Source organism: Octopus sinensis, linkage group LG1 (assembly GCF_006345805.1).
Source record: "Octopus sinensis linkage group LG1, ASM634580v1, whole genome shotgun sequence".
In the NCBI taxonomy this organism is placed as follows: Eukaryota; Metazoa; Mollusca; class Cephalopoda; order Octopoda; family Octopodidae; genus Octopus; species Octopus sinensis.
The window spans coordinates 206,570,356-206,595,008 of record NC_042997.1 but is presented as its reverse complement, the minus strand read 5'-3'; the positions used below and the strand labels follow the sequence as shown (position 1 = coordinate 206,595,008).

Genomic DNA, 24,653 nt, shown 5'->3' with positions numbered 1-24,653 from the left:
GAAAGACAAATTCAACCACAGTGGACATTTGAACCCAGAACATAAAAATGGATGAAATGCCACCAACCATTTCACTCAGCATGTTAACAGTTGTAGCTCGCCCACTTAATAATAATAAGAAAAATAATTTAGAATTTTGCTAGAAGGGAGATCACGTTTGGAAGGGAGGGATTACTAGTCACTTACATTTATCCCAGTGTTTCACTGTTACTTAATTTATCAACCCCAAAAGGATGAAAGGCAAAGTCAACCTCAGTGGAATTTAAACTCAGAACTTAGTGACATATGAAATACTGCTAAGCATTCTGCCCAGTGTGCTAATGATTCTGCTAGCTCACCACCTTAATAATAATAATAATAATAATAATAATAATAATAATAATGATTGGTGAAACATCTTGAAACATCTAACAACTAGATGCTGAAGCTGGTTGAAACCATGAAAGACAAAAGAAGCTATATTCTATTATGAAGGAGAGTAAAAAATGTTTCAAGCGAGTTTATACATAATACCCTGGTTGAACTGCATGAGGGATGTGCAGCAACTGTAGTTGCAAAGAAGGTGAAATGAAGAGCAAAGCAAAACGCGCTTGAACAATTGGATGCTAGGTCAGAACAAAATGCTCAGCATGGCAAATATGTGGCCCATAGCAAACAAGCTGATATAGACCAGAAGCACACCCATCAGTGGCTAGGGAGCTCAGGGCTAACGGCAGAGAGTGAAGGCTTTATCTTGGCTGTCCAAGAGCAGAACTTATTGACGCAGAACTATCAAGCCAATGTGATGAAAAATTGTTTAGACTAAAAGTGCCTATACTGTAAGGATGGGATTGAAACAGTGGACCACCTAATCTCTGGGTGTAAGGATTTAGCACCAGTAGAGTATAAATCAAGAAATGACAGTGTCGACCAGTATCTACTTTGGATAATGTATCAGTATCATAAAATCAAAATTGCTGACAAATGGTACAGGCACCACCCTGAGGCTGTTAGAGAGGGAGAAAATGTAACGATTCTTTGGGACTTCCCAGTATGTACAGATGTGACCATCAAAGCTAATAAACCAGAAATTGTTGTGAAAGACCAAAACAATAAAGTCTGTTTACTGATTGATGTGAGCGTACTTTGTGACTATGATGTCTCAGCAAAAGAATTTGATAAACTCAGAAAATATAAAGATCTGCTGATTGAAATCAAAAAGATGTCGCATCTCAAGATGGCTACAATACCAGTGATTGTAGGAGCAGTTGGAATGATCAAAACAGGAACTGAAAATTATTTAAGAATGATCCCTGGCTTACCATCCATGCAGGAAGTGCAAAAGATTGTCTTAACTGGTAACTGGTCACACGTATTAAGAAGAGCATCGTTGCTGTGAATTTTCTTTCTTTTTTCCCCTTTATTTTCCCTGTTTACTTTTTTATTTTTTTATTTTTTCTCTGTCTTTTTTCTCCTTTTTCTCTATCACATGACTTTGTAAATGAATGAGTTAGCGTGTTTATTTTAATTGCCTACTGATGTATACTGTGTGTTTCTCTGCCCTAGGTGTCAGGAAGGCACTTGGCAGAACTGAAAGATGATGATGGAAATAATAATGATGATAATAATAATAATAATAATAATAACAATAATAATAATAATAAATGCCCTGATGCAGTCCCAGGCAGTGGCTCTCATGGCTTCTGATCTTAACTGATTGGAAGTGTTATCATGTACATTGTTTTGTCTTGGTATAAAAGATGGACTACAGCAAATATTCTGCTCAATACCACAGATTTGCTTGTCAATTGTTTGACCTTAACCAGTTGACCATGTCCCTTAGTGGCTGACGATATGTGCATCTCTGATCACAAGCAGAAGTAGTTGGGGAGCATCATAGCCATGTGTTGAGAGGGATTCTTTGGGGTTTGGATAATTCACTTTTGGAAACATGGGTGGTTCACTCCACATCCATAAACAATCCTTATTCAGGGACCTTTTGAACGGGATGGGTTACTCGACCTGAAGAAAATTCTAACTGGGCCCCACCTGCAAGGTCATGTGCTGTTTATCTTCATATGAGATCACCATGTCATGCACATATGGTTGTGATGCATGTGCCTGGTGTACTCTTATCAGACGGGTAGTCATGATGGGTATACTGGGCTTCATATATTTTACCCCAGTATCACTTTGATGGCATGCACTGCTCTAATGATAATTATAACAACAACAACAGCAATAAGGACAACAACAATAACAAAAACAACAAAAATAATAATGATAATAACGTTAATAATAAGGTAATGTTTATTGTGGCATTTGATCTTATTTGATTGGAAGTGTTAACAAGTGCGTTGTTTTCTTTTGATATAAAAGATGAGCTTCAGCAAATATTCTGCTTATTATCACACATTTATTTGTCAGTTGTTTGACCTCAACCAGTTTACCATATTCCTTGTTGGCAGATGATATGTGCATCTCTGAATGAATAACCTCTGGAAAACTACAAGGTCATGTGCAGTTAATCTTGATATCAGAAATTCCAGTCATGTTTATGGTCAATAAAATAAGTACCAGTTGAGCACTGGGGTTGATGCAATTGACTTAGACTCTCTCCTGAAATTGCTGGCCTTGTGCCAAAATTTGAAACTAATATTCCAGTGATGTTTATGGTCAATAAAATAAATACCAATTGGGCTCTGGGGTTGATGTAATTGACTTAGACACTCTCCTGAAATTGCTGGCCTTGTGCCAATATTTGAAAGCAAAATTCCAGTGATGTTAGTGGTCAATAAAATAAATACCAGTTGAGTACTGGGGTTGATGTAATTGACTTAGACACTCTCCTGAAATTGCTGGCCTTGTGCCAAAATTTGAAACCAAAATTCCAGTGATGTTTATGGTTAATAAAATAAGTACAAGTTGAGCACTGGGGTTGATGTAATTGACTTAGCCACTCTCCTGAAATTGCTGGCCTTGTGCCAAAATTTGAAACCAATATTCCAGTGATGTTTATGGTCAATAAAATAAGTAGCAGTTGAGCACTGGGGTTGATGTAATTGACTTAGCCACTCTCCTGAAATTGCTGGTCTTGTGCCAAAATTTGAAAGCAAAATTCCAGTGATGTTTATGGTCAATAAAATAAGTAGCAGTTGAGCACTGGGGTTGATGTAATTGACTTAGCCACTCTCCTGAAATTGCTGGTCTTGTGCCAAAATTTGAAAGCAAAATTCCAGTGATGTTTATGGTCAATAAAATAAGTAGCAGTTGAGCACTGGGGTTGATGTAATTGACTTAGCCACTCTCCTGAAATTGCTGGTCTTGTGCCAAAATTTGAAAGCAAAATTCCAGTGAGGTTTATGGTCAATAAAATAAGTACCAGTTGAGCACTGGGGTTGATGTAATTGACTTAGCCACTCTCCTGAAATTGCTGGTCTTGTGCCAAAATTTGAAAGCAAAATTCCAGTGATGTTTATGGTCAATAAAATAAGTAGCAGTTGAGCACTGGGGTTGATGTAATTGACTTAGCCACTCTCCTGAATTTGCTGGTCTTGTGCCAAAATTTGAAACCAATATTCCAGTGATGTTTATGGTCAATAAAATAAGTACCAGTTGAGCACTGGTGTTGATGTAATTGACTTAGACACTCTCCTGAAATTGCTGGCCTTGTGCCAAAATTTGAAACCAATATTCCAGTGATGTTTATGGTCAATACAATAAGTACCAGTTGAGCACTGGTGTTGATGTAATTGACTTAGACACTCTCCTGAAATTGCTGGCCTTCTGCCAATATTTGAAAGCAAAATTCCAGTGATGTTAGTGGTCAATAAAATAAATACCAGTTGAGTACTGGGGTTGATGTAATTGACTTAGACACTCTCCTGAAATTGCTGGCCTTGTGCCAAAATTTGAAACCAAAATTCCAGTGATGTTTATGGTTAATAAAATAAGTACCAGTTGAGCACTGGGGTTGATGTAATTGACTTAGCCACTCTCCTGAAATTGCTGGCCTTGTGCCAAAATTTGAAACCAATATTCCAGTGATGTTTATGGTCAATAAAATAAGTAGCAGTTGAGCACTGGGGTTGATGTAATTGACTTAGCCACTCTCCTGAAATTGCTGGTCTTGTGCCAAAATTTGAAAGCAAAATTCCAGTGATGTTTATGGTCAATAAAATAAGTACCAGTTGAGCACTGGGGTTGATGTAATTGACTTAGCCACTCTCCTGAAATTGCTGGTCTTGTGCCAAAATTTGAAAGCAAAATTCCAGTGATGTTTATGGTCAATAAAATAAGTAGCAGTTGAGCACTGGGGTTGATGTAATTGACTTAGCCACTCTCCTGAAATTGCTGGTCTTGTGCCAAAATTTGAAAGCAAAATTCCAGTGATGTTTATGGTCAATAATATAAGTAGCAGTTGAGCACTGGGGTTGATGTAATTGACTTAGCCACTCTCCTGAATTTGCTGGTCTTGTGCCAAAATTTGAAACCAATATTCCAGTGATGTTTATGGTCAATAAAATAAGTACCAGTTGAGCACTGGTGTTGATGTAATTGACTTAGACACTCTCCTGAAATTGCTGGCCTTGTGCCAAAATTTGAAACCAATATTCCAGTGATGTTTATGGTCAATACAATAAGTACCAGTTGAGCACTGGTGTTGATGTAATTGACTTAGACACTCTCCTGAAATTGCAGGCCTTGTGCCAAAATTTGAAACCAATATTCCAGTGATGTTTATGGTCAATAAAATAAGTACCAGTTGAGCACTGGGGTTGATGTAATTGACTTAGCCACTCTCCTGAATTTGCTGGTCTTGTGCCAAAATTTGAAACCAATATTCCAGTGATGTTTATGGTCAATAAAATAAGTAGCAGTTGAGCACTGGTGTTGATGTAATTGACTTAGACACTCTCCTGAAATTGCAGGCCTTGTGCCAAAATTTGAAACCAATATTCCAGTGATGTTATGGTCAATACAATAAGTACCAGTTGAGCACTGGGGTTGATGTAATTGACTTAGCCACTCTCCTGAATTTGCTGGTCTTGTGCCAAAATTTGAAACCAATATTCCAGTGATGTTTATGGTCAATAAAATAAGTACCAGTTGAGCACTGGGGTTGATGTAATTGACTTAGCCACTCTCCTGAAATTGCTGGCCTTGTGCCAAAATTTGAAACCAATATTCCAGTGATGTTTATGGTCAATAAAATAAGTACCAGTTGAGCACTGGGGTTGATGTAATTGACTTAGACACACTCCTGAAATTGCTGGCCTTGTGCCAAAATTTGAAACCAATATTCCAGTGATGTTATGGTCAATAAAATAAGTACCAGTTGAGCACTGGGGTTGATGTAATGACTTAGCCACTCTCCTGAATTTGCTGGTCTTGTGCCAAAATTTGAAACCAATATTCCAGTGATGTTTATGGTCAATAAAATAAGTACCAGTTGAGCACTGGTGTTGATGTAATTGACTTAGACACTCTCCTGAAATTGCTGGCCTTGTGCCAAAATTTGAAACCAATATTCCAGTGATGTTTATGGTCAATACAATAAGTACCAGTTGAGCACTGGTGTTGATGTAATTGACTTAGACACTCTCCTGAAATTGCAGGCCTTGTGCCAAAATTTGAAACCAATATTCCAGTGATGTTTATGGTCAATAAAATAAGTACCAGTTGAGCACTGGGGTTGATGTAATTGACTTAGCCACTCTCCTGAATTTGCTGGTCTTGTGCCAAAATTTGAAACCAATATTCCAGTGATGTTTATGGTCAATAAAATAAGTAGCAGTTGAGCACTGGTGTTGATGTAATTGACTTAGACACTCTCCTGAAATTGCTGGCCTTGTGCCAAAATTTGAAACCAATATTCCAGTGATGTTTATGGTCAATACAATAAGTACCAGTTGAGCACTGGGGTTGATGTAATTGACTTAGCCACTCTCCTGAATTTGCTGGTCTTGTGCCAAAATTTGAAACCAATATTCCAGTGATGTTTATGGTCAATAAAATAAGTACCAGTTGAGCACTGGGGTTGATGTAATTGACTTAGCCACTCTCCTGAAATTGCTGGCCTTGTGCCAAAATTTGAAACCAATATTCCAGTGATGTTTATGGTCAATAAAATAAGTACCAGTTGAGCACTGGGGTTGATGTAATTGACTTAGACACACTCCTGAAATTGCTGGCCTTGTGCCAAAATTTGAAACCAATATTCCAGTGATGTTTATGGTCAATAAAATAAGTACCAGTTGAGCACTGGGGTTGATGTAATTGACTTAGCCACTCTCCTGAATTTGCTGGTCTTGTGCCAAAATTTGAAACGAATATTCCAGTGATGTTTATGGTCAATACAATAAGTACCAGTTGAGCACTGGGGTTGATGTAATTGACTTAGCCACTCTCCTGAAATTGCTGGTCTTGTGCCAAAATTTGAAAGCAAAATTCCAGTGATGTTTATGGTCAATAAAATAAGTACCAGTTGAGCACTGGGGTTGATGTAATTGACTTTGCCACTCCCCTGAAAACGCTGGCCTTGTGCCAAAATTTGAAACCAAAATTCCAGTGATGTTTATGGTCAATAAAATAAGTAGCAGTTGAGCACTGGGGTTGATGTAATTGACTTAGACACTTTCCTGAAATTGCTGGCCTTGTGCCAAAATTTGAAACCAAAACTCCAGTGATGTTTATGGTCAATAAAATAAGTACCAGTTGAGCACTGGGGTTGATGGAATTGACTTAGCCATTCTCCTGAAATTGCTGGTCTTGTGCCAAAATTTGAAACCAAAACTCCAGTGATGTTTATGGTAAATAAAATAAGTACCAGTTGAGCACTGGGGTTGATGTAATTGACTTAGTCACCCTCCTGAAATTGCTGGCCTTGTGCCAAAATTTGAAAGCAAAATTCCAGTGATGTTTATGGTTAATAAAATAAGTACCAGTTGAGCACTGGGGTTGATGTAATTGACTTAGTCACTCTCCTGAAATTGCTGGCCTTGTGCCAAAATTTGAAACCAACATTCCAGTGATGTTTATGGTCAATACAATAAGTACCAGTTGAGCACTGGGGTTGATGTAATTGACTTAGTCACCCTCCTGAAATTGCTGGCCTTGTGCCAAAATTTGAAACCAATATTCCAGTGATGTTTATGGTCAATACAATAAGTACCAGTTGAGCACTGGGGTTGACGTAATTGACTTAGCCACTCCCCTGAAATTGCTGGCCTTGTGCCAAAATTTGAAACCATTCCTGTGATGTTTCTAGTATTTATTATAATTAATAGAGATAGTGTTTATTTAGTATGTGTTAAATGTTGGTTATATTTTTTTGTTTTTGCTAATTTATTATAATAATAACATATAACTTTGTCTTCGAATAATTTTCTGTCTTTACCCACTGAACTCCCCAGCTCACCCCTAATCCCTCACTAACGACATTATTTTATCTTTTTATTTTTTGCATAATTTAGTTGTGCTGGACGTTTGTAGAATGCAACATCGACTGGAAGGTGTGAAGTTAGATGTTCAACCATTCTGGGAACCACCTGAAGAAAATACCATTTCAAGACAGCAAGTCCATGACTATTCACTACCTTCCAAGTTCTATCTGACCTTTTTAAAGAAACATAAAATCATAGTTTGTGACAAATTAAAGAAATGGGCTGAAGTAATATGGAAAGATTCCAAGAATAATACACTGAAATTAAAATATTCTGAAGAAAATTCTGAGCAAATTGAACAATGTTTGGAAGAGTTATTATATTCCATTATTGTTGAAATTATTGATGTTCCAACCGATATATTTGAAGATGTTGCTAGAACATTTAAAAGTGAAGAGGATAAGATGTATTTTTTTTTTGATAACCGGAATTTCCAAGCTAATATTTTGGGATTTGATAAAAGTAATGTGATTAAAATGAAAAACAGACTTTTGGATAATCTTAGAAGGAAATGTGAGTTTAATTTAAATATTCATGAAAGACGTATTCTATCTGGTCACAGATTTTTTGAGCTGGCAGAAGGACAATTTGAAGGTCTACAAGTCAGGATTCATGGTAACAAAGTTATTTTTGAAGGCCAGTATTCTGAAGTAGCTACTTGTCACAAGTATATGTATAAAATTCTTCAATCAATGGTTAAATCTGAATTGCCTTTGCCTTTAAATACTGGAATGATCATAAATAAAAAAACAGTGAAAGAATATCTTGATGTAAAACTGAGAAACAAGAAATGTATCGGTTCATGGGAAACGGGTGATGGTGATTCAGTAATACTTTATGCAAGTGATAAAACACATCTTTCACTTCTGGAAGAAATCATGAAAGAAACTTTTGTTGCCAATACACTGGATTTTGTGGACAAAATTAAGGATACTCCAAATCATGGAAAGTGGCTGACATTTGTTGAAAGTCTAAAAGAAGAGTTTCCAGATTCCCATTTTATTGGAGAAAATTCTATTGTTGCTGTTGATTTTGTAGTTAATGATATAAAAAGCAAAATTGATAACTTTGAGCAATCTTTAACTTATGAATCTTATATATCGATGCCTCTTGAACATTTCCTCTTTCTTAAAGAGTTCAAAGAACAAGAAATCAATGACTTTGGTGCGAAAAATAAAATTAAGAATGTGTGTCTCAAAGATAATAAGTTACACCTGGAAGGAACACAAGAGCAAATTAGGAAAATGGAAATATTTATAGAAGAAATAGTTAATGTTGATTATAAGAACTGTGAAATAGTGTTGAGGGAAGGTGACATCACGACTCTGGACACAGATGCTGCAAATGGCAGACGGGAACACAGGGGAGGAGTTGCTGCAGCCATTGTACAGAAAGGTTAGTAATACCATTTTTTATAGTTAATGTTTCTTTTTAGATCCAAGTGTGGATGAGAAGCTTGCTTCCTGACCATGTGGTTTCAGGTTCAATTCCACTCACAGCATTTTGGACAAGTGTCTTCTGCTTTAGGTCAGTGTTTGGCCAAAGCCTTGGGAGTGGATTTCACACACACCACACACACACCATCCACCTTTTACATTCCCAGTGTCCCCTCAACATCTACCCACCCACACACACACACCTACTCTACACCGTGCAGTGAACTCATTACCCAACACCACACACCCACCAACACATTCAAACAGCATGTACACACATCCACACGCACTCACTCCTTCTCCTCTTCTTCGCCCACAATAGCACCCACCCACCCCTCATGCTACCCATCCACATGCTTATAACAGCAACTATGTCATAACACACCTACACTTCCCAACACCTACCACTTTCCCCACCCATCTTCCACCAAACACCTCTATCCAGTTTGACACAACACACACACACACACATGTCACATAATGTTATACAGACACACACATATACAGACATGCAAATACACAGCATATACACACACACATTCATCTCATGCAAGGATTTACATGCTCACACACCCAGATAACAGGTACACAGTTATCCCCCTTGCCACTTATACCTTTAGCAACCTCTTCATCTTCTGGTCATTTCAGCATGCAGTGACAATCCAATTCAGACATATTTGTTGTTTTCTCTTTCCATTTTATGTTTCCTTTTCTTTTCTTCTTGAAGAAGAGTGTATGTTTGAAATGTAAAAGACTTTTATTTCTATTTCCCCTTTTATATCTATTTTCCTTTCTTCATCTCATCTTCATGTTATTTATAATTTTGAACTGAATATGTTGGTATGTCTGTATGTGTGTGTATATATGCCTGTATACATACATACATACATACATACATACATACATACAGGTATTATATATAATATGAATATTTTAAATGATATCATCATTGTCATCAATGTTTAACGTCTGTTTTCCATACTGGCATGGTTGGATGGTTTTACTGAGATTTGGAGAGCGAGCAGCTGCACCAGGCTCCAATCTTGATCTGGCAGAGTTTCTACAGCTGGATGTCCTTCCTAGCGCCAACTACTCTAAGAGTGTAGTGGGTGCTTTTTACATGCCACCGGCACAGAAGCCAGTCATACAGGCCTGACATCGATCACGTTCAGACAGTGCTTTTTATGTGCCACCAGCACAAAAGCCAGTCAGTGGTTACTGGCATTAGTGATGTTTAGATGGTGTGCATTATGTGCCACCAGCACAGTGCCCAGTCAAGCACTCTTGGTGTTGATCATGTTCGGATGGTGCTTTTTATGTGCCACCGGCATGGGAGCCAGTCAGGGAGTACTGGCATCAGCCCTACTACAAGCACAACATCTGAAATTTGGGGGAGGGAATGAGTCGATGACATCGACCCCAGTGTTTCACTGGTACTTAATTGATCGACTCTGAAAGCATAAAGTGAACCTTGGCAAAAGTTAAACTCAGAATGTAACAACAGACAAATTACTGCTAAGAATTTCATCCATCATGCTAATGATGCTGCCAGTTTGCTGCCTTATAATATGATAATATAATAATAATAATAATAATAATAATAATAATAATAAATTAAAAAATATATATTTATTTATTATGATATATGTACTAGCAATGCATCCCGGTGTTGCCCGGGTGTTATGATCTACAGCCGCATTGTATTATTTGTTCCTTTCTTATGGGACTGTTATATAGTGAACTGGATTACTGGTGTAATGAAAGTTATTGTTTGTTTAAAAATAATGGTCGGGGAAGGTTACAATCTGCATGGGTTTGCATGAAAGTGCTCTCTGTTCTTAAGAAGGATCACAAACTATGTATTGTGTCATTGTATAAAAGGAGGTTAATATGATTTTGCCCTGAAATCGCGTTTTCAGAATTTTAATTTCCCCCCCCCCCTATATCCATCCCCACTGCACTTTCTTAATTTGTAACTTTTTTAATTTCTAATTTTTTTATCCATGTAGAAAGATTCAGAGATTATGAATCTGGGAAATCTGTTTTTTTTTTAAAGTTTAATTTTTATCTTAAACATTCAATGCCCCTCTCTCACCTTGCCCACCCATCACCTACCCACTTTCAAAAAGCTAAAGACACCCAGTGTTTCACTTCTGTCTGATGTTTCATCCATGTGTAGAATTGTAAATGTAAAAAATATCAGACAGCTGCCAGAAAACCCAACATGCTAGAAACAACAGGTGAACAACATTAAATTTCCCTGCTTTCCAAAAAGCTAAAAGTGAAACTTTGGGAGGTTGTAGCTTTTTGAAAGTAGTGAGGTGATGGGTGGATGTTTGGGAAGGAGATTTTAGTGTTTCTTTAAGCAAAAAGAAAATTCTTAAAGATTCGTACGCTCTGTTTGTTTTGGCTGTGGATTACCAAATAAAGAATTTTGAAAAAAGTAAAAAAATGAAGTTTGTATGGGGAGAGAGAAAATTATAATACTGAGAACATAGTTTGGGATGAAAGCCTAATCTCCTATATTGAAAACTTAAGAATTGGAAGAAATTTAAGAAAAAAAAAATCAGGTGGGGGTGGGAGGCACAAATGTTACCTCAGACATGCTAAAAACAACAGGTAAATGATAGGATTTCTGGGAGAACTTTTTAAATTTATATCAAGGATCAGGATTTTAAATATATTTATCACAAACACAAATTAAAGAATGGAAAAAGGTGATTTCAATTGGATTTGAGCTGTAATTTTGCGTGTGCACATAACAAGAAAAAACATAATTCATACAGAAGTGTTGCCTAGAGTGTGTGTGTGTGCATGCCAAAGGAAGTGATGATATTCTTTTGTTTGAAGCAGGAAAGTTGTCAATTCAATCCTGTGGTCTACCATATGGAATCATATGATTGTTAATTTCCATAAAAATTTTTTATTTCTTTATGCTTTGAAGAGAGGAGAAAGTGAAAAGAGAAAGTGAAAACGTTTGCTTTGAAGTGGGTGCAGAAAGTGTAAAGGTGATATTTGCTTTGAAGTGTGAGCAGAAAGTGAAAGAGAGGAGAAAATGAAAGATGGATGTACATGTATGAGAAATGGATGTGTTTGTGTGTGCATGTGTGCATGAGAGAGTGAGTGAGTGAAGGCATGTGTTGTCATGCATGAATTTTTTGCATGTATGTGTTAGTGACACTCACTTGCTCTTTCTTTCTTTCTCCCTCTCTCTCTCTCTCTCTCTCACATACACACACACACACACACACACACACACACACACAAACATCATCTTTCATATACATGTATGTAAATACGTATGCATGGTTCTATTTTGTATGTGTGTGTGTGTGTGTGTGTACATGTGAGAGTGAAAGTGAGTGACTATATTTACCCATAACATATAGAGAAATGGATTTCTTTTAAGGTGCACACTCTTATAGAAAATGTGACATAGTCGCTATGATACATAATATCTTTTATGAAAGTTGACTTATAGAAAGATTATAACCTTAATCTTTTTTTAATCAAATATGTAAATGAAAATAAAGTTCATTTGTTAGTCGAAAGAAAACCGAATCTTTTGATACCCCATACATTAGAATTGGCAACTCAGTTCTCGAATGCATTCATTAATTTCTGTAAGAATTTTTTTATTTCTTTATACTTTAAAAATAGCAGAATATGAAAGGGAAAGTGAAGTGAAAAGGTGACATTTACTTTTAAGTGAGAGTAGACTGTGAAAGTTGTATGTACATGTATATGAAATGGACGCATGTGTAAGTGTGTGTGTGCGCACGCATGTGCATGTGTGTGTGAGAGGGAGAGAGTGAGTGAGTGAAGGTGTATCTTGTCATGCATATTTTTTGCATGTATAAGTGGCACTCGGTTTCTTTCTCTCTCACTCTCTTTCTCTCTCTCTCTCACACACACACACACATCTTTCATATACATGTACATAAATACATTTGCATACATCATTTTTGTACATATGTGTGCATGCGCATGGGAGAGAGAGAGAATTAGTGACTGTATTTCCCCATAACATATAGAGAAATGGATGTCTTTTGAGGTACATCGTCATTGTGGCATAAAATGTTTATGATAGTTGAGTTAAAGAAAAGATTATCATGTCAAATTTTTGTAATGCAAATATGTAAATTAAAATAATATTTATTGGGTAACCAAAAGGTTACTGAATCATTTAATACCCCATTCGAGCGTGATCGTTACCAGCGTTGCCTTACTGACACTCGAACCCCGTGCTCGTAGGGTATTAAGAGCACCATCCGAGCATGATCATTGCCAGAGCAGCTATCTGGCCTCCATGCCGGTGGCACATAAAAGAGCACCATTCGAGCGTGATCATTACCAATGTCGCCTTACTGGCACCTGTGCCGGTGGCATGTGTAAAAAGATTCGAGCGAGGTCATTGCCAGTACTGCCTGACTGGCCCCCACTTACCGGTGGCATGCAAAAGCACCCACTACACTCTCGGAGTGAAAGGGCATCCAGCTGTAGAAACTCTGCCAGATCAAGATTGAAGCTTGGTGCAGCCATCTGGTTCGCCAGTCCTCAGTCAAACCGTCCAACCCATGAAAAGTGGACATTAAACAATGATGATGATGATGATGATGATGATGATAATTTAAAGAAAAGCATACTTCATCATCATCATCATCATTTAACGTCCGCTTTCCATACTAGCATGAGTTGGACGGTTCAACTGGGGTCTGTGAAGCCGGAAGGCTGCATCAGGCCCAGTCTGATCTGGCAGTGTTTTTACGGCTGGATGCCCTTCCTAACGCCAACCACTGCGTGAGTGTAGTGGGTGCTTTTTACGTACCACCCGCACAGGATCCAGACAGAGCTGGCAAACAACCACGAACGGATGGTGCTTTTACATGCCACTGGCACAGGGGCCAGGTGAGGCTGGCAACGGACACGAATGGATGGTGCTTTTACATGCCACTGGCACGGAGGCCAGACGCGGCGGCACCGGCAACAGCCACGATCGGATGGTTCGCTTAACCACAGCTGCAATTTTCACTGATGTTGATCGACCTCAATTTTGGTTCTGCTTTCTGATATCTGATTTGATTTGGTTTGATTTTGATTTCGATTTTGACTGTTCTCATTGGTCTTGCCGGGTCTTCTCATACACAGCATACTTCCATAGGTCTCAGTCTTTAGTCATTTCCTTGGTGAGACCTATGAAATTTTCTATAAATATGCTTCAGATGGTATAAATTCCAATTCTATTGGAACTTGTAAAAAACAACAAAAAAACCCCCCTCAAAAACAAATATCTGATGTGTATCAATGTTTATGTATGCTATCCCAGCAATTTATATTTTTGCATCAAATTCCATTATTATCTTAATATACACACCTTGAAAGGTATTTGTGGAAATTTTCATTTAAAAATAACCATTTTTCCAAAAGTTATGAGGAAACGAATTTGAGTTTATGTGAATTTTCTGAAACTCCTCTCTCCACTCCCTCAAAAACATTTTTTTCACACCAAATTCCCAACTTACTGGAATCTACACCATCTGAAGCCTGTTTTAATAAATGTTTTAAGCAAAAACGTTTCATAAGAGGTGGAAGATCACATTTTACTAACCAGTTTCACTGTTTTCAAACTCTGAAAGTTTCAAGTATGTTCTTCAATGTATTTTTAATTCCATGTGGTAGAAGAAATAGATGGAAATAATCTTATATAGCCTTGTCGCTATATAAAAGTTGGTGGGGAAATGACTACAAGTTAGCATGACTTCTCTTGCTAAATCATATTTTCAGAAAGGAATATCTCTTATTATAAAAGGCAGATTTTGGAAGTTATAGAAATCTACAATATAGGATTTCTTCAATTACAATTTACCTAGCATTTTTAAGAGTACAATGCATCGCGTCATGCCAGGTCCAGTTTTTAAAATTTAAACTCCAATTAAGCAAAATTTACAGAAAACTCACATTCTGGTGTGTGTGTCAAATGCTTTTCTTAGTCTGGTTTACACCACACGCAAACGCACACACACAGTGTGTAACGAATAAAGTGAAACTAGATGTAATATTTGTTTCTGTCTATCACGCTGATAGATACATGAGTAAAATGTATGGGAAGCTAACAAATAAGGGTGAGTGAAAATGTTCTTGGAAGAGAGTAAATAGCGAGACAGAGTGATTTGAGGAAGACTTTACATTAAATAACCGTAGTGGCTTCTGTTAGTAATAAAGTAAACATACACTCATACATACATACATACATACATACATACATACATACATACATACATACACACACACACACACACACCACATACATACACACACACATACATACATACACACATACATACATACATACATACATACATATAATACATACATACACACACACACACATACATACACACACACATACATATATACATACATACATACATACATACATACATACATACATACATACATACATACATACACACACACACACACACACACACACATACACACACACATACATACATACACACATACATACATACATACATACATACATATAATACATACATACACACACACACACATACATACACACACACATACATATATACATACATACATACATACATACATACATACATACATATACATACATACATACATATACATACATACATACACACACACACACATACACACACACACAGTATTGAAGCTTGAGAACAATCAGATACATTTGCAACACATCTGTTGAAAATATTATTGTTCACACACATACATATACATATATACATACAGACAGACAGACAGATAGACTCACACACACACACACACACACACACACACACACATGATCCAGCATGGCCACAACCTCAAGGCTGAAACATATAAAAGAATAACAGAATATAAATGTGTGCATGTGTGTGAGAGAGAGAGAGTGTGTGTGTATATGTATGTATGTATGTATATATATATATAATAATGCGGTTTTTTCAACAGCTTGAACTAAAAGTCAGAGGGGAATGGGATAAACTACTTATATTAACTTGCTATAAAAGCAGGTAGTAATTTTATCTTGTCCTTATTCATAGTGCAAGTTTTGAAGAGTGCATTTCGATTTTAACAGCTATTTTTTTCAAAGCTATGTTGGAAGTAACAAAGGAGCATATTTGGCATATTTTGCTTTATGAGTTCAATAAAGACAACAACGCAACGGAAAGTACAAGAAATATTAATGCAGTATATGGGGATTGGACAATAAGCGTAAGGCAGTGTCAATGGTGGTTCCAGAAATTCCGAGCCATAAACTACAGCCTAGAAGACGAGCCTCATCCTGAAAGATCTGTAGAACTCGACAAGGACATCCTGAAAACCCTGGTGGAACAAAATCTCATCGTAACTGTTGAGGAACTAGCAGAGAAGCTTGGATTTGGTCATTCAACCATTCATTGAGACCTGTGTGCTATCGGAAAAGTCAGCAAATTGGGTCAATGGGTTCCTCACGAACTTTCCGAGTCTAATTGCATGCAGAGAGTGCATGTATGCTTTTCTTTGCTGTCACATCTCACCACTACTGCGCTATGTATATCTATATATATAAAACTGTAGTTGTGTGAGTGTCTGTCCCCTTCGATTTAGATCCTAACTACTCCCACATTTTGCGGTGCAGTTTAACCAAATTCGGGTAGCTTATAGTTGTGATTCATATCGAGCCCGTCTGAGTATTAGCGCGCGTCTACGATGAGTCTACGATTTTAAAAATAATTTAACATCATTTTTTATTCCATTTTAATGCATAATTTTTCGTGTGTCGATGGCGGCGGAGTTGGCGTCCATGCTCACACCTGCACCTGTGGGGAAGGGAGTGTAAGGAAATCAACGTCGTAATGCGTTGTCAAGGAGACCAGCGTTCTTTTAGAACAACGACTTCATGGCTTTAAGACACCAAAACAGAAATGGCTAAGAAAGCGTCTACATGAGTCTACGATTTAAAAAAAAAATTACCATCGTTTTTTTTCCATTTTAATGCATTTTTTCGCTATTATATAAGGGAAGTAACTCTCTAAAAATGTCTACGATGAGTCAGCGATTTAAAAAAAAATTTACCATCATATTTTTTCCATTTTTAATGCATTTTTTGCTATTTTTTGGCTATAACTCTCTAAAAATGCTTATATAGTTATTTACCTTATAAACCTGATCAACGCCGGGCGATACTGCTAGTCATTACTATTTATATGGAATAAAGTAGTTCTTTTAAGAGAGAGAGAAGAATGTTTAATTGTTTATTTTCAGAAACCACATCATTAAACCCATCCCTTCTTGGTCCACAACTGAAAGCAGCCCCTATGACACCCAGAACTAATGTGGCATCTGGAGAAAATGATGGCATTGAAATAAACCTAATGACTGATTCAATTTCTAAATATATCATGATGGGGGGTAATAATGATGTTGGTATGTGTGTGTGTGTGTGTATGTGTCTATACACACACACACTGATATTTGTTTATTTTCAGAAACCACAACATCAAGCTCATCCATTCCTGGTCCACAACAGAAAGCAGCCCCTATGACACCCAGAACTAATGTGGCATCTGGAGTAAATCCTGGCATCAAAATAAACCTAATGATTGATTCAATTTCTAATGCATCTGTGAGTAAATAGATTCATGTAACTTATTTATTTAATTGTTATTTCATTTCCAAATGAGGAATCGTTAAAGTTAATTAAAACATTTTCTCAATCAAACTCAAACATTTTATTTCCTTCACATCTGATATCTTGAGTATATCTTTTGCTAACTTTAACAACCTCAAACTTACTACAGCCATTCTGTAGAGCCTTTCTTAACAACAATATCAACTGCAACAATGTATCTCTCTTCTCTCTGCGGAATGTTCCTTAGTTGTTTACCATTAATTACTTTTGTAGGTTGATGTCATCGTTAACAACACCAATAAAGAACTCCAGCTTAACAATGGTTCTATCTCCAAATCTATTCTCTTTGCTGCTGGTTCAGAGATACAAGATGAATGTAACCAGGAATATCCTCAAGGTATTTCTACATCTACAATAGCCATCACTAAAGGATATAACCTCAAATGTAAGAATGTATTTCATCTGGCATTACCTCCCTGGGGTGAAAATTCCTCTGATTCAGTAAGTATCAATCATATGATATTGATTTATTGAAACAGTTAATGTTTGAAGAGAACCTTATGCATGTTGTGTGAGAATCATAAAGCAAATGTCAGCATCCTGTTAAATATTTGTTCTTCCAAGTTATCATTGGAAGGAAGCAGAAGATATCGATGAACAGGACACTTTTATATATAAATAGAAGGAAAAAAGCCTCATGGCCTAACAACAGTTATGTGACTGATAAATAAGACTATATTAAAACATATTTCTCTGTTTTACTGTCTGTATTGGTGAGTTTTTCTCTGTCATGGCACGAGCACTAGAGAGGTTGTCATGTCCTCAACAACACTAAAGACTCCTCTTGGGTCTGCATTGTCTCTCTTCATTCACCAACCATTTTACACGGTGGATTGGGTCTGATTTATTGTAGCAGCATCATGAGTGAGGTTCCCTTGTCCCTTGCAGGACTAAAGAGTGATAGGAATGACAGTTGTGTTTAGAAGTGGTAGGAGTGAGAGGAGTTGTGAGAGGAGAATATATTTATTACAACTTAATGGTTTCTTCCTGTAATAAGAAAGTAATTCAATAAAATGTTCATTATCAATTGCTAAACACTTATTTTTTTTAGATTCTGGCAAACTTGACTCAAATAATAACCACTTGTCTGGAAAAGGCTGAGAGAATGGGAGCAAAAAGCCTGGCATTTCCTATATTAGGGGCTGAAATGAAATACCCCATAGAAAAACTACCTGGAATTATGTATGAAGCAGTGAAAAACTACTCAGATCGAAATTCAAGCTGGATCAAAGATGTTTACTTTGTTGTTTTACCTCAAGACACAGAAATAGTAAAGGTTGGTTGATGTTTTTGTTGTTTGTTGTTTTATGATGATGATGATCATCATCATCATTATTTAACATCCATTGTCCAAACTGGCATGGGTTGAACTGTTTAACCAGTGCTGGCAAACTGAGGGGTTGCACCAGGCTCCGGTCTAATTTGCCATGGTTTCTATGGCTGGATGCCTTTCCTAACACCAATCATTCTGAGAATGTAATGGGTGCTTCTAATGTGCCACTGGCATGGATGCCACTTACATGACACTGGCAACTGCCAGTTTGCCTCTATGAGGCCCAACGCTTGAAAGATGCTTTTTACATGCCACCAGCATAGGGGCTAGTCAGTTATGTGACACTGACAATGTCTACAACTATGAATTCGCTTGGCTTGACGGCTCTTCTCAAGCATGGCATATCACAAAAGGTCTCGGTCACTAGTCATCTGTGAGGCCCAATGTTTGAAGATTATGCTTCACATCTTGTCCCTTGTCTTTCTGGATCTTCCATTTCCACAGCTTCAATCCACAGGTAGAAATTGGTACTTCTTCACACAGCTGTCCACATCCATACACATCACATGACCATACCAGCACAGTTGTCGCTCTTGCACACCACATCTGATGCTTGTCCAACTTTTCAATCAATACATTTACACTCTGTCTTACATTTTTGGAAGTTACCAAAGGAAATATTCTGCAATAAATAAAGAAAATAGAAACAAAAATATGGAATCAGTTTTGTAAATTTATTTGTTGGTGTCTTAGAATTCTTCAGTTGGAATGTTGGAATCTTTGATGTGTCTCATGGCCCTGTCTTCCATACTTTTAGGTTAGCTTGGTTTTCTTCAACTCTTCCATTCCATGATTTAATTCTTTGTAACTTGATATGGATTCAGTGTAGCTACCTCCTCCTCTACAACTACCACCACTACCACTACCTACCCACAACATCCTTCAACAATTCCATTTTGGTTACTGACCAACCAAAAATGTGTTAATGGCACCACCAGAACACTGATGGTTTTCTTTCATTTCTGTTCTTCAAAGTGGAACGCTTTGGAAACTCTTTCCACAATTCTTTCCATATTTCTTCCCACAGGAAACAATGGGGATTCTGTCAGTAATATAGAGGGGAGGATAGAGGGGTATGTCCAATAAGAGTATGAGGGGAGATGTTTAGAGATAGTGAGAGGACATTAGAATGGCTGGGGGTGTGGTAGATATGTGAGGACATGGACAGTGTGCAGATAGGCGAGAGAGAGTGGAGGAGCCTACAGTGGGGTGGGGGAAAAGTTGGGTTGTGAGGGAGCTTGGTAGACAATAGAATTATGTGTGAGAGGTGGGTCATGTTTGTAAGGGACATGCCTATATGTATGGATGGTCACAATGTTACTTAGCTTATAAGATGAAATATAAAAAAAGCATAAATAAAATATAAGAATGAAAGAATACAGAAGAGAGTGGGTAATGTAGTCCTAGGTAGACTGCTTGTCTGATGGCCTCATCCTGTTCTTTGACTGACTTATTGTGTCCTATATTTGCTCTGTCATGATTACCTGCCTCACAGAATACAACAACAACAACAACACGGGGAATACAACAAAAAGCTTTGTAGACAGTGAGCAGATGTGGTTACCATTTGTCAGACAGGTTTTTCAACAGCTTGTTCAAACTGTGTCCTGGATTAAGCATAGACCAAGGCAGGGTACCTGCCACCTAGAGTATCTTCAGGTTCCCATAGGCCTCTGTCAGTTGGGCAATGTGGACAGTGGAAGTTCCACTCTAGCATTATATAGAGGATTACTGGCAGATAAGTACAACGTTCTTGAGGAGACTCTGGACATCAATGAGAAGGATCTGTCCCAGAATGTTAGAATGTCCCTTTTACATTATATCACTTTCACATTATCTTCTTGCATTCCATACAGTCTTACAATTTCCCCTTTCATTTTGGAGTACTTGGTCATTTTTTCAACCTCTTCTCTCACAACATTCATGTCATTTGGTATGGCTACATCAATGATCTGACTTATTCAAACTCCAAAGAATCCCTCTCAACACATGGCTATAATGCTTCCCCATACTTCTGCTCATGATCAGAGATGCATATATCATCAGCCACTAAGAGACATGCTCAACTGGTTAAGGTCAAACAACTGTGGTATTGAGCAGAATATTTGCTGTAGCCCATCTTTTATACCAGGACAAAACAATGTACATGATAACACTTCCAATCAGTTAAGATCATAAGCCATGAGAGCCACTGCTTGGTATTGCATTGTGGCACTGTATTACCATTATTATTATTATTCATATTTTACCTTCATAACACAGTGTAGGTAAACTACACTGGAATATTTACTCATCTGTCAAGTCACAACAAGGACCTCAGACAGATAATACTTTCCTTAAGATGTGCGCTGTGCCCATTAAGGCTGCTTTTTTGCAAGACATCAATCTTGCATGGGATTTCCTGTTGCCTAAAGAAGTCTTGAAGTTTCAATGGGATTGAGCCCAACGCTCCGATCACCACTGGTATCGCTTTTACATTACCCTCTCGCATTCCATACAGTCTTACCATTTCCCCTTTCAATTTGGAGTACTTGGTAATTTTTTCAACCTCTTCTCTCACAACATCCATGTCATTTGGTATGGCTACATCAATGATCTGACAGTATTTCTCTCTTTTATTCAATATGACAATATCCGGCCGACGGTGTTCAATTACACGATCCGTCTGAAAATCATAGTCCCAGAGTATCGTTACTTTTCCATCCTCCTGCATAACTTTTTTTGGTACAACTCATACCAGTTCTTTGTTACTTCATATTGGTATTTATGGCATAAGGGCCAATGAAGATACTCACTCACTTTATCGTAACGGTGCTTGTATTCTTTTTGTGCAAGGCTCTCTCAGCCACTTCACCAAGTCAGTCACATTTTCCATACTCTTTCCATAGAGTCTGCATTTCTGAGTGTCAGAAGTTTTATAGATGTTATACTTAACTAAATTGGTAACAAGGCCTGGTCTTGTGCAGCAAGATCAGGTTTTCATTGGTATACTTCAAATCACCTCGCTCAAGCCATACTTACGATGCTGTATAATCCTTAAAGTCTTGTGTATTCCTTTCAAACTGTCCATGCATTCTCATTTCAAGAAGGTCTTCTTTTCTATTCTCCTCGGCTCTTTGGTTAAACTCTTCCTTGCCCATCATTTCAGCTGCATTTACCTCCATATCTTTCGCGGCATATTGCTGCAGGTCTTCATTACAATTCATCAAATACTCAGCAATCATTCTCCTTTCACTCCTTATACAATAGTCTATACTAATTAGTCCTCTGCCACCATTCTTCGTTTTCATGTACAGTCTGTTTACATTTGCTTTAGGTTGTAGCGCCCCATGCAGCGTCCTCAGCTTTCTCGCCCTTCTATCCAGTGTTGATATTTCCTCCTTAGTCCATTTGAGGATGGACACACTATATCTGACCACCACAACTGCTCAGATATTCATTGTAGTAATCAAAATTTTGGCATTCAGATTGGATTTCAACACCATCTTCACCCTTTTTTGATACGCCTCACTGACCTTGACTTTCATTTCTCTGTGTAGAATGTCATCCAGCTCCAAAGTCCCTAAATATCTATACCCATTACCACCATCGGGTTCACCCATGGTCTCTCCTAATGGTAACTGCAATCCTCTGCCGGCTGCTTTCTTCCCACTTTTCATATTAAGTACTGAGCATTTGGTAATCTCAAATACCATACCGATGTTTCTACCACACTTCTGGACTGTTTTGGTTAAGAAATCTATCTGTTTTTCAGATTTCCCAAACAATTTCAGGTCATCCATAAACAGAAGATGGTTCAATGATGGGCCTTTCTTCCCACATTGGTAACCCATCTTAACATTCCTAAGTGTCATTGTTATGGGAATGAGTGCAATTACAGAAAGTAACGCCTTGGAAGTTTCCCCTTTTAATATTAACTTCTCCAAGGAATACATTACTTGACTACAATTTGGTTTCCCACTCTTTCATGCTATGCATCAGAAAATTTGTGATGTTGTCAGCAACGCCAAACATCTGCAGGCATTCAACGATCCAAGAACGAGGCATCATATCATATGCCTTCTTAAAGTCAATCCAAGCCACAGACATGTTTGTATGCTGTTTTTTACAATGCCTCAGAACTGTTTTATCGATGACCAGGTGATCCTTGGTACCCTGAGAACTCTTCTTACATCCTTTTTGTTCCCTTGGTAGTATTTCTTCCTGTGCTAGGAAAGTGTATGTCTTTGCCACACACATTCCAGTGAGTATCTTCCAGATTATGTTTAGGCATGCTAAGGGATGGTACTTTCCCTACAATATTCCCCTTTCTTCTCTCTTTTGTTACAAGTGTTCTCCTCCCAGTCACCATCTCCATGGGAACTATACCTTTCTGGACACACTCATTCAATTTGGCTATTAGTCTTTCATGCACCACATGGCATCTTTTCAGCCAGAAGCCATGAATCCCATCTAGTCTGGGGGCTTTCCAGTTAGGCACTTTACCCACTTGTTCTTCCACACCACCCATGCTTATGACAATATTCCTTTGTTTCTTTCTTCCTTGTAATTCTTTCTTGATAGTTCCTATCCTCATTTCATCCTTTTATGCATCACATTGTTCCCCCATAATCTGCTCCAGAACTCCTTGGTTTGGTTTGCATCAGGAGCCACATTTTCTCCATTGCCTCTTTCTGATGTTTGGAAGAATTGCTTCAGATTATTTTTGAACAATCTGTTCTCCTCAAACTGCTTATTTCTGTTCACAAATCTGTTGATCTTTTGGCTTTTTGCCATGATCCTCTGTTTTAATTATTCTATTATCAAACCCATTCTTCCGTATTTCATATTTCTTCTTTAATTTTTCTCAGTCGGTTTTTTTCCCATTTTTCCAGTTTCCTCTTAACCATAGCTCAATTTTTCCTAGATCTTGCCTTGTCCGCATTATGTCCCTTTCAATGTGTCGTTTCCACCATTGTTCTTTCGCTCCACCATTTTTTGTTCTCTTAAGTTGTAATTTCTCCTCAACAAGTAGTGCAATAGCTCGGAGAAGATTCCTAGTTTGCGTCACGTCCTCTGTCTTGATGTACAGTATGACAGTATTTACCTTTTGTGTTACTTTATTTATCATTCTTCCATCTACCTTTCTCATGTTCATGGGAATGTTTTCTTCTGGAGCATTGATCAGGTTGGTGAGTCGTCTTTGAATTTCAAGCAATTCATTATCTAGTTGGTTCATTTCCCCTGCGTGTGCACCCACCACAGCGTCAGGGTTTACTCTACAACATTCCCATTCCTCATCCTTAACAGCTCCATCACCATTCTCCTGTTCCTCCTGTCTACTCTTCTCTCTGATTTCAATTCCTACATCTTTCAACTCTGACCATCCTTTGAAGCCTATCTGCTGGGTCTCTCAAACTCTCACTTATCTGAGATATTTTTACTCCAGTTAAGTAACTCTTCCTCCTAATTACTCTCACGGGTTTCATTAGTTTATTTTCTGACTTTGGACGCATGTCCTTTTCCATCCAAAATTTCAAGGTCCATCACCCTACTCTGTGTCTTCTTTGCAGCTTTGCTCTTTCATGACATTCAATAAGTGTAAAATATTCTTCCTTCGTCCACTTATGTCTGTTTTCATGCACACCGTGTATATGATCTGTTGTGATCATCCGAGGCCAGATCACTGCCCTTGATGCTAGTGGTTTCACACATGCCGGGCGGGAAACCTTCACCATAATTGGCTATAGCTTCATTCTCACTTTTAA

General features: G+C 37.7%; 2 protein-coding genes across 2 annotated transcripts in view; both read left to right on the top strand.

Moving 5' to 3' along the window:
• LOC115210484 (protein mono-ADP-ribosyltransferase PARP14-like) overlaps positions 1 to 17,257 on the top strand; it is a 303,268-nt gene extending 286,011 nt beyond the window's left edge. The window contains exon 4 of the transcript XR_005001847.1: positions 17,147 to 17,257. The gene's annotated coding sequence lies outside the window, so the exon portion shown is untranslated. The remainder of the gene's footprint in view (positions 1 to 17,146) is intronic.
• LOC115210476 (protein mono-ADP-ribosyltransferase PARP14-like) overlaps positions 1 to 24,653 on the top strand; it is a 195,736-nt gene that overhangs the window by 130,963 nt on the left and 40,120 nt on the right. The window contains exons 5-8 of the mRNA XM_036508664.1: positions 8,760 to 8,819; positions 17,371 to 17,507; positions 17,787 to 18,014; positions 18,625 to 18,849. Coding sequence (XP_036364557.1) covers positions 8,760 to 8,819; positions 17,371 to 17,507; positions 17,787 to 18,014; positions 18,625 to 18,849 — 650 coding nt within the window. The remainder of the gene's footprint in view (positions 1 to 8,759; positions 8,820 to 17,370; positions 17,508 to 17,786; positions 18,015 to 18,624; positions 18,850 to 24,653) is intronic.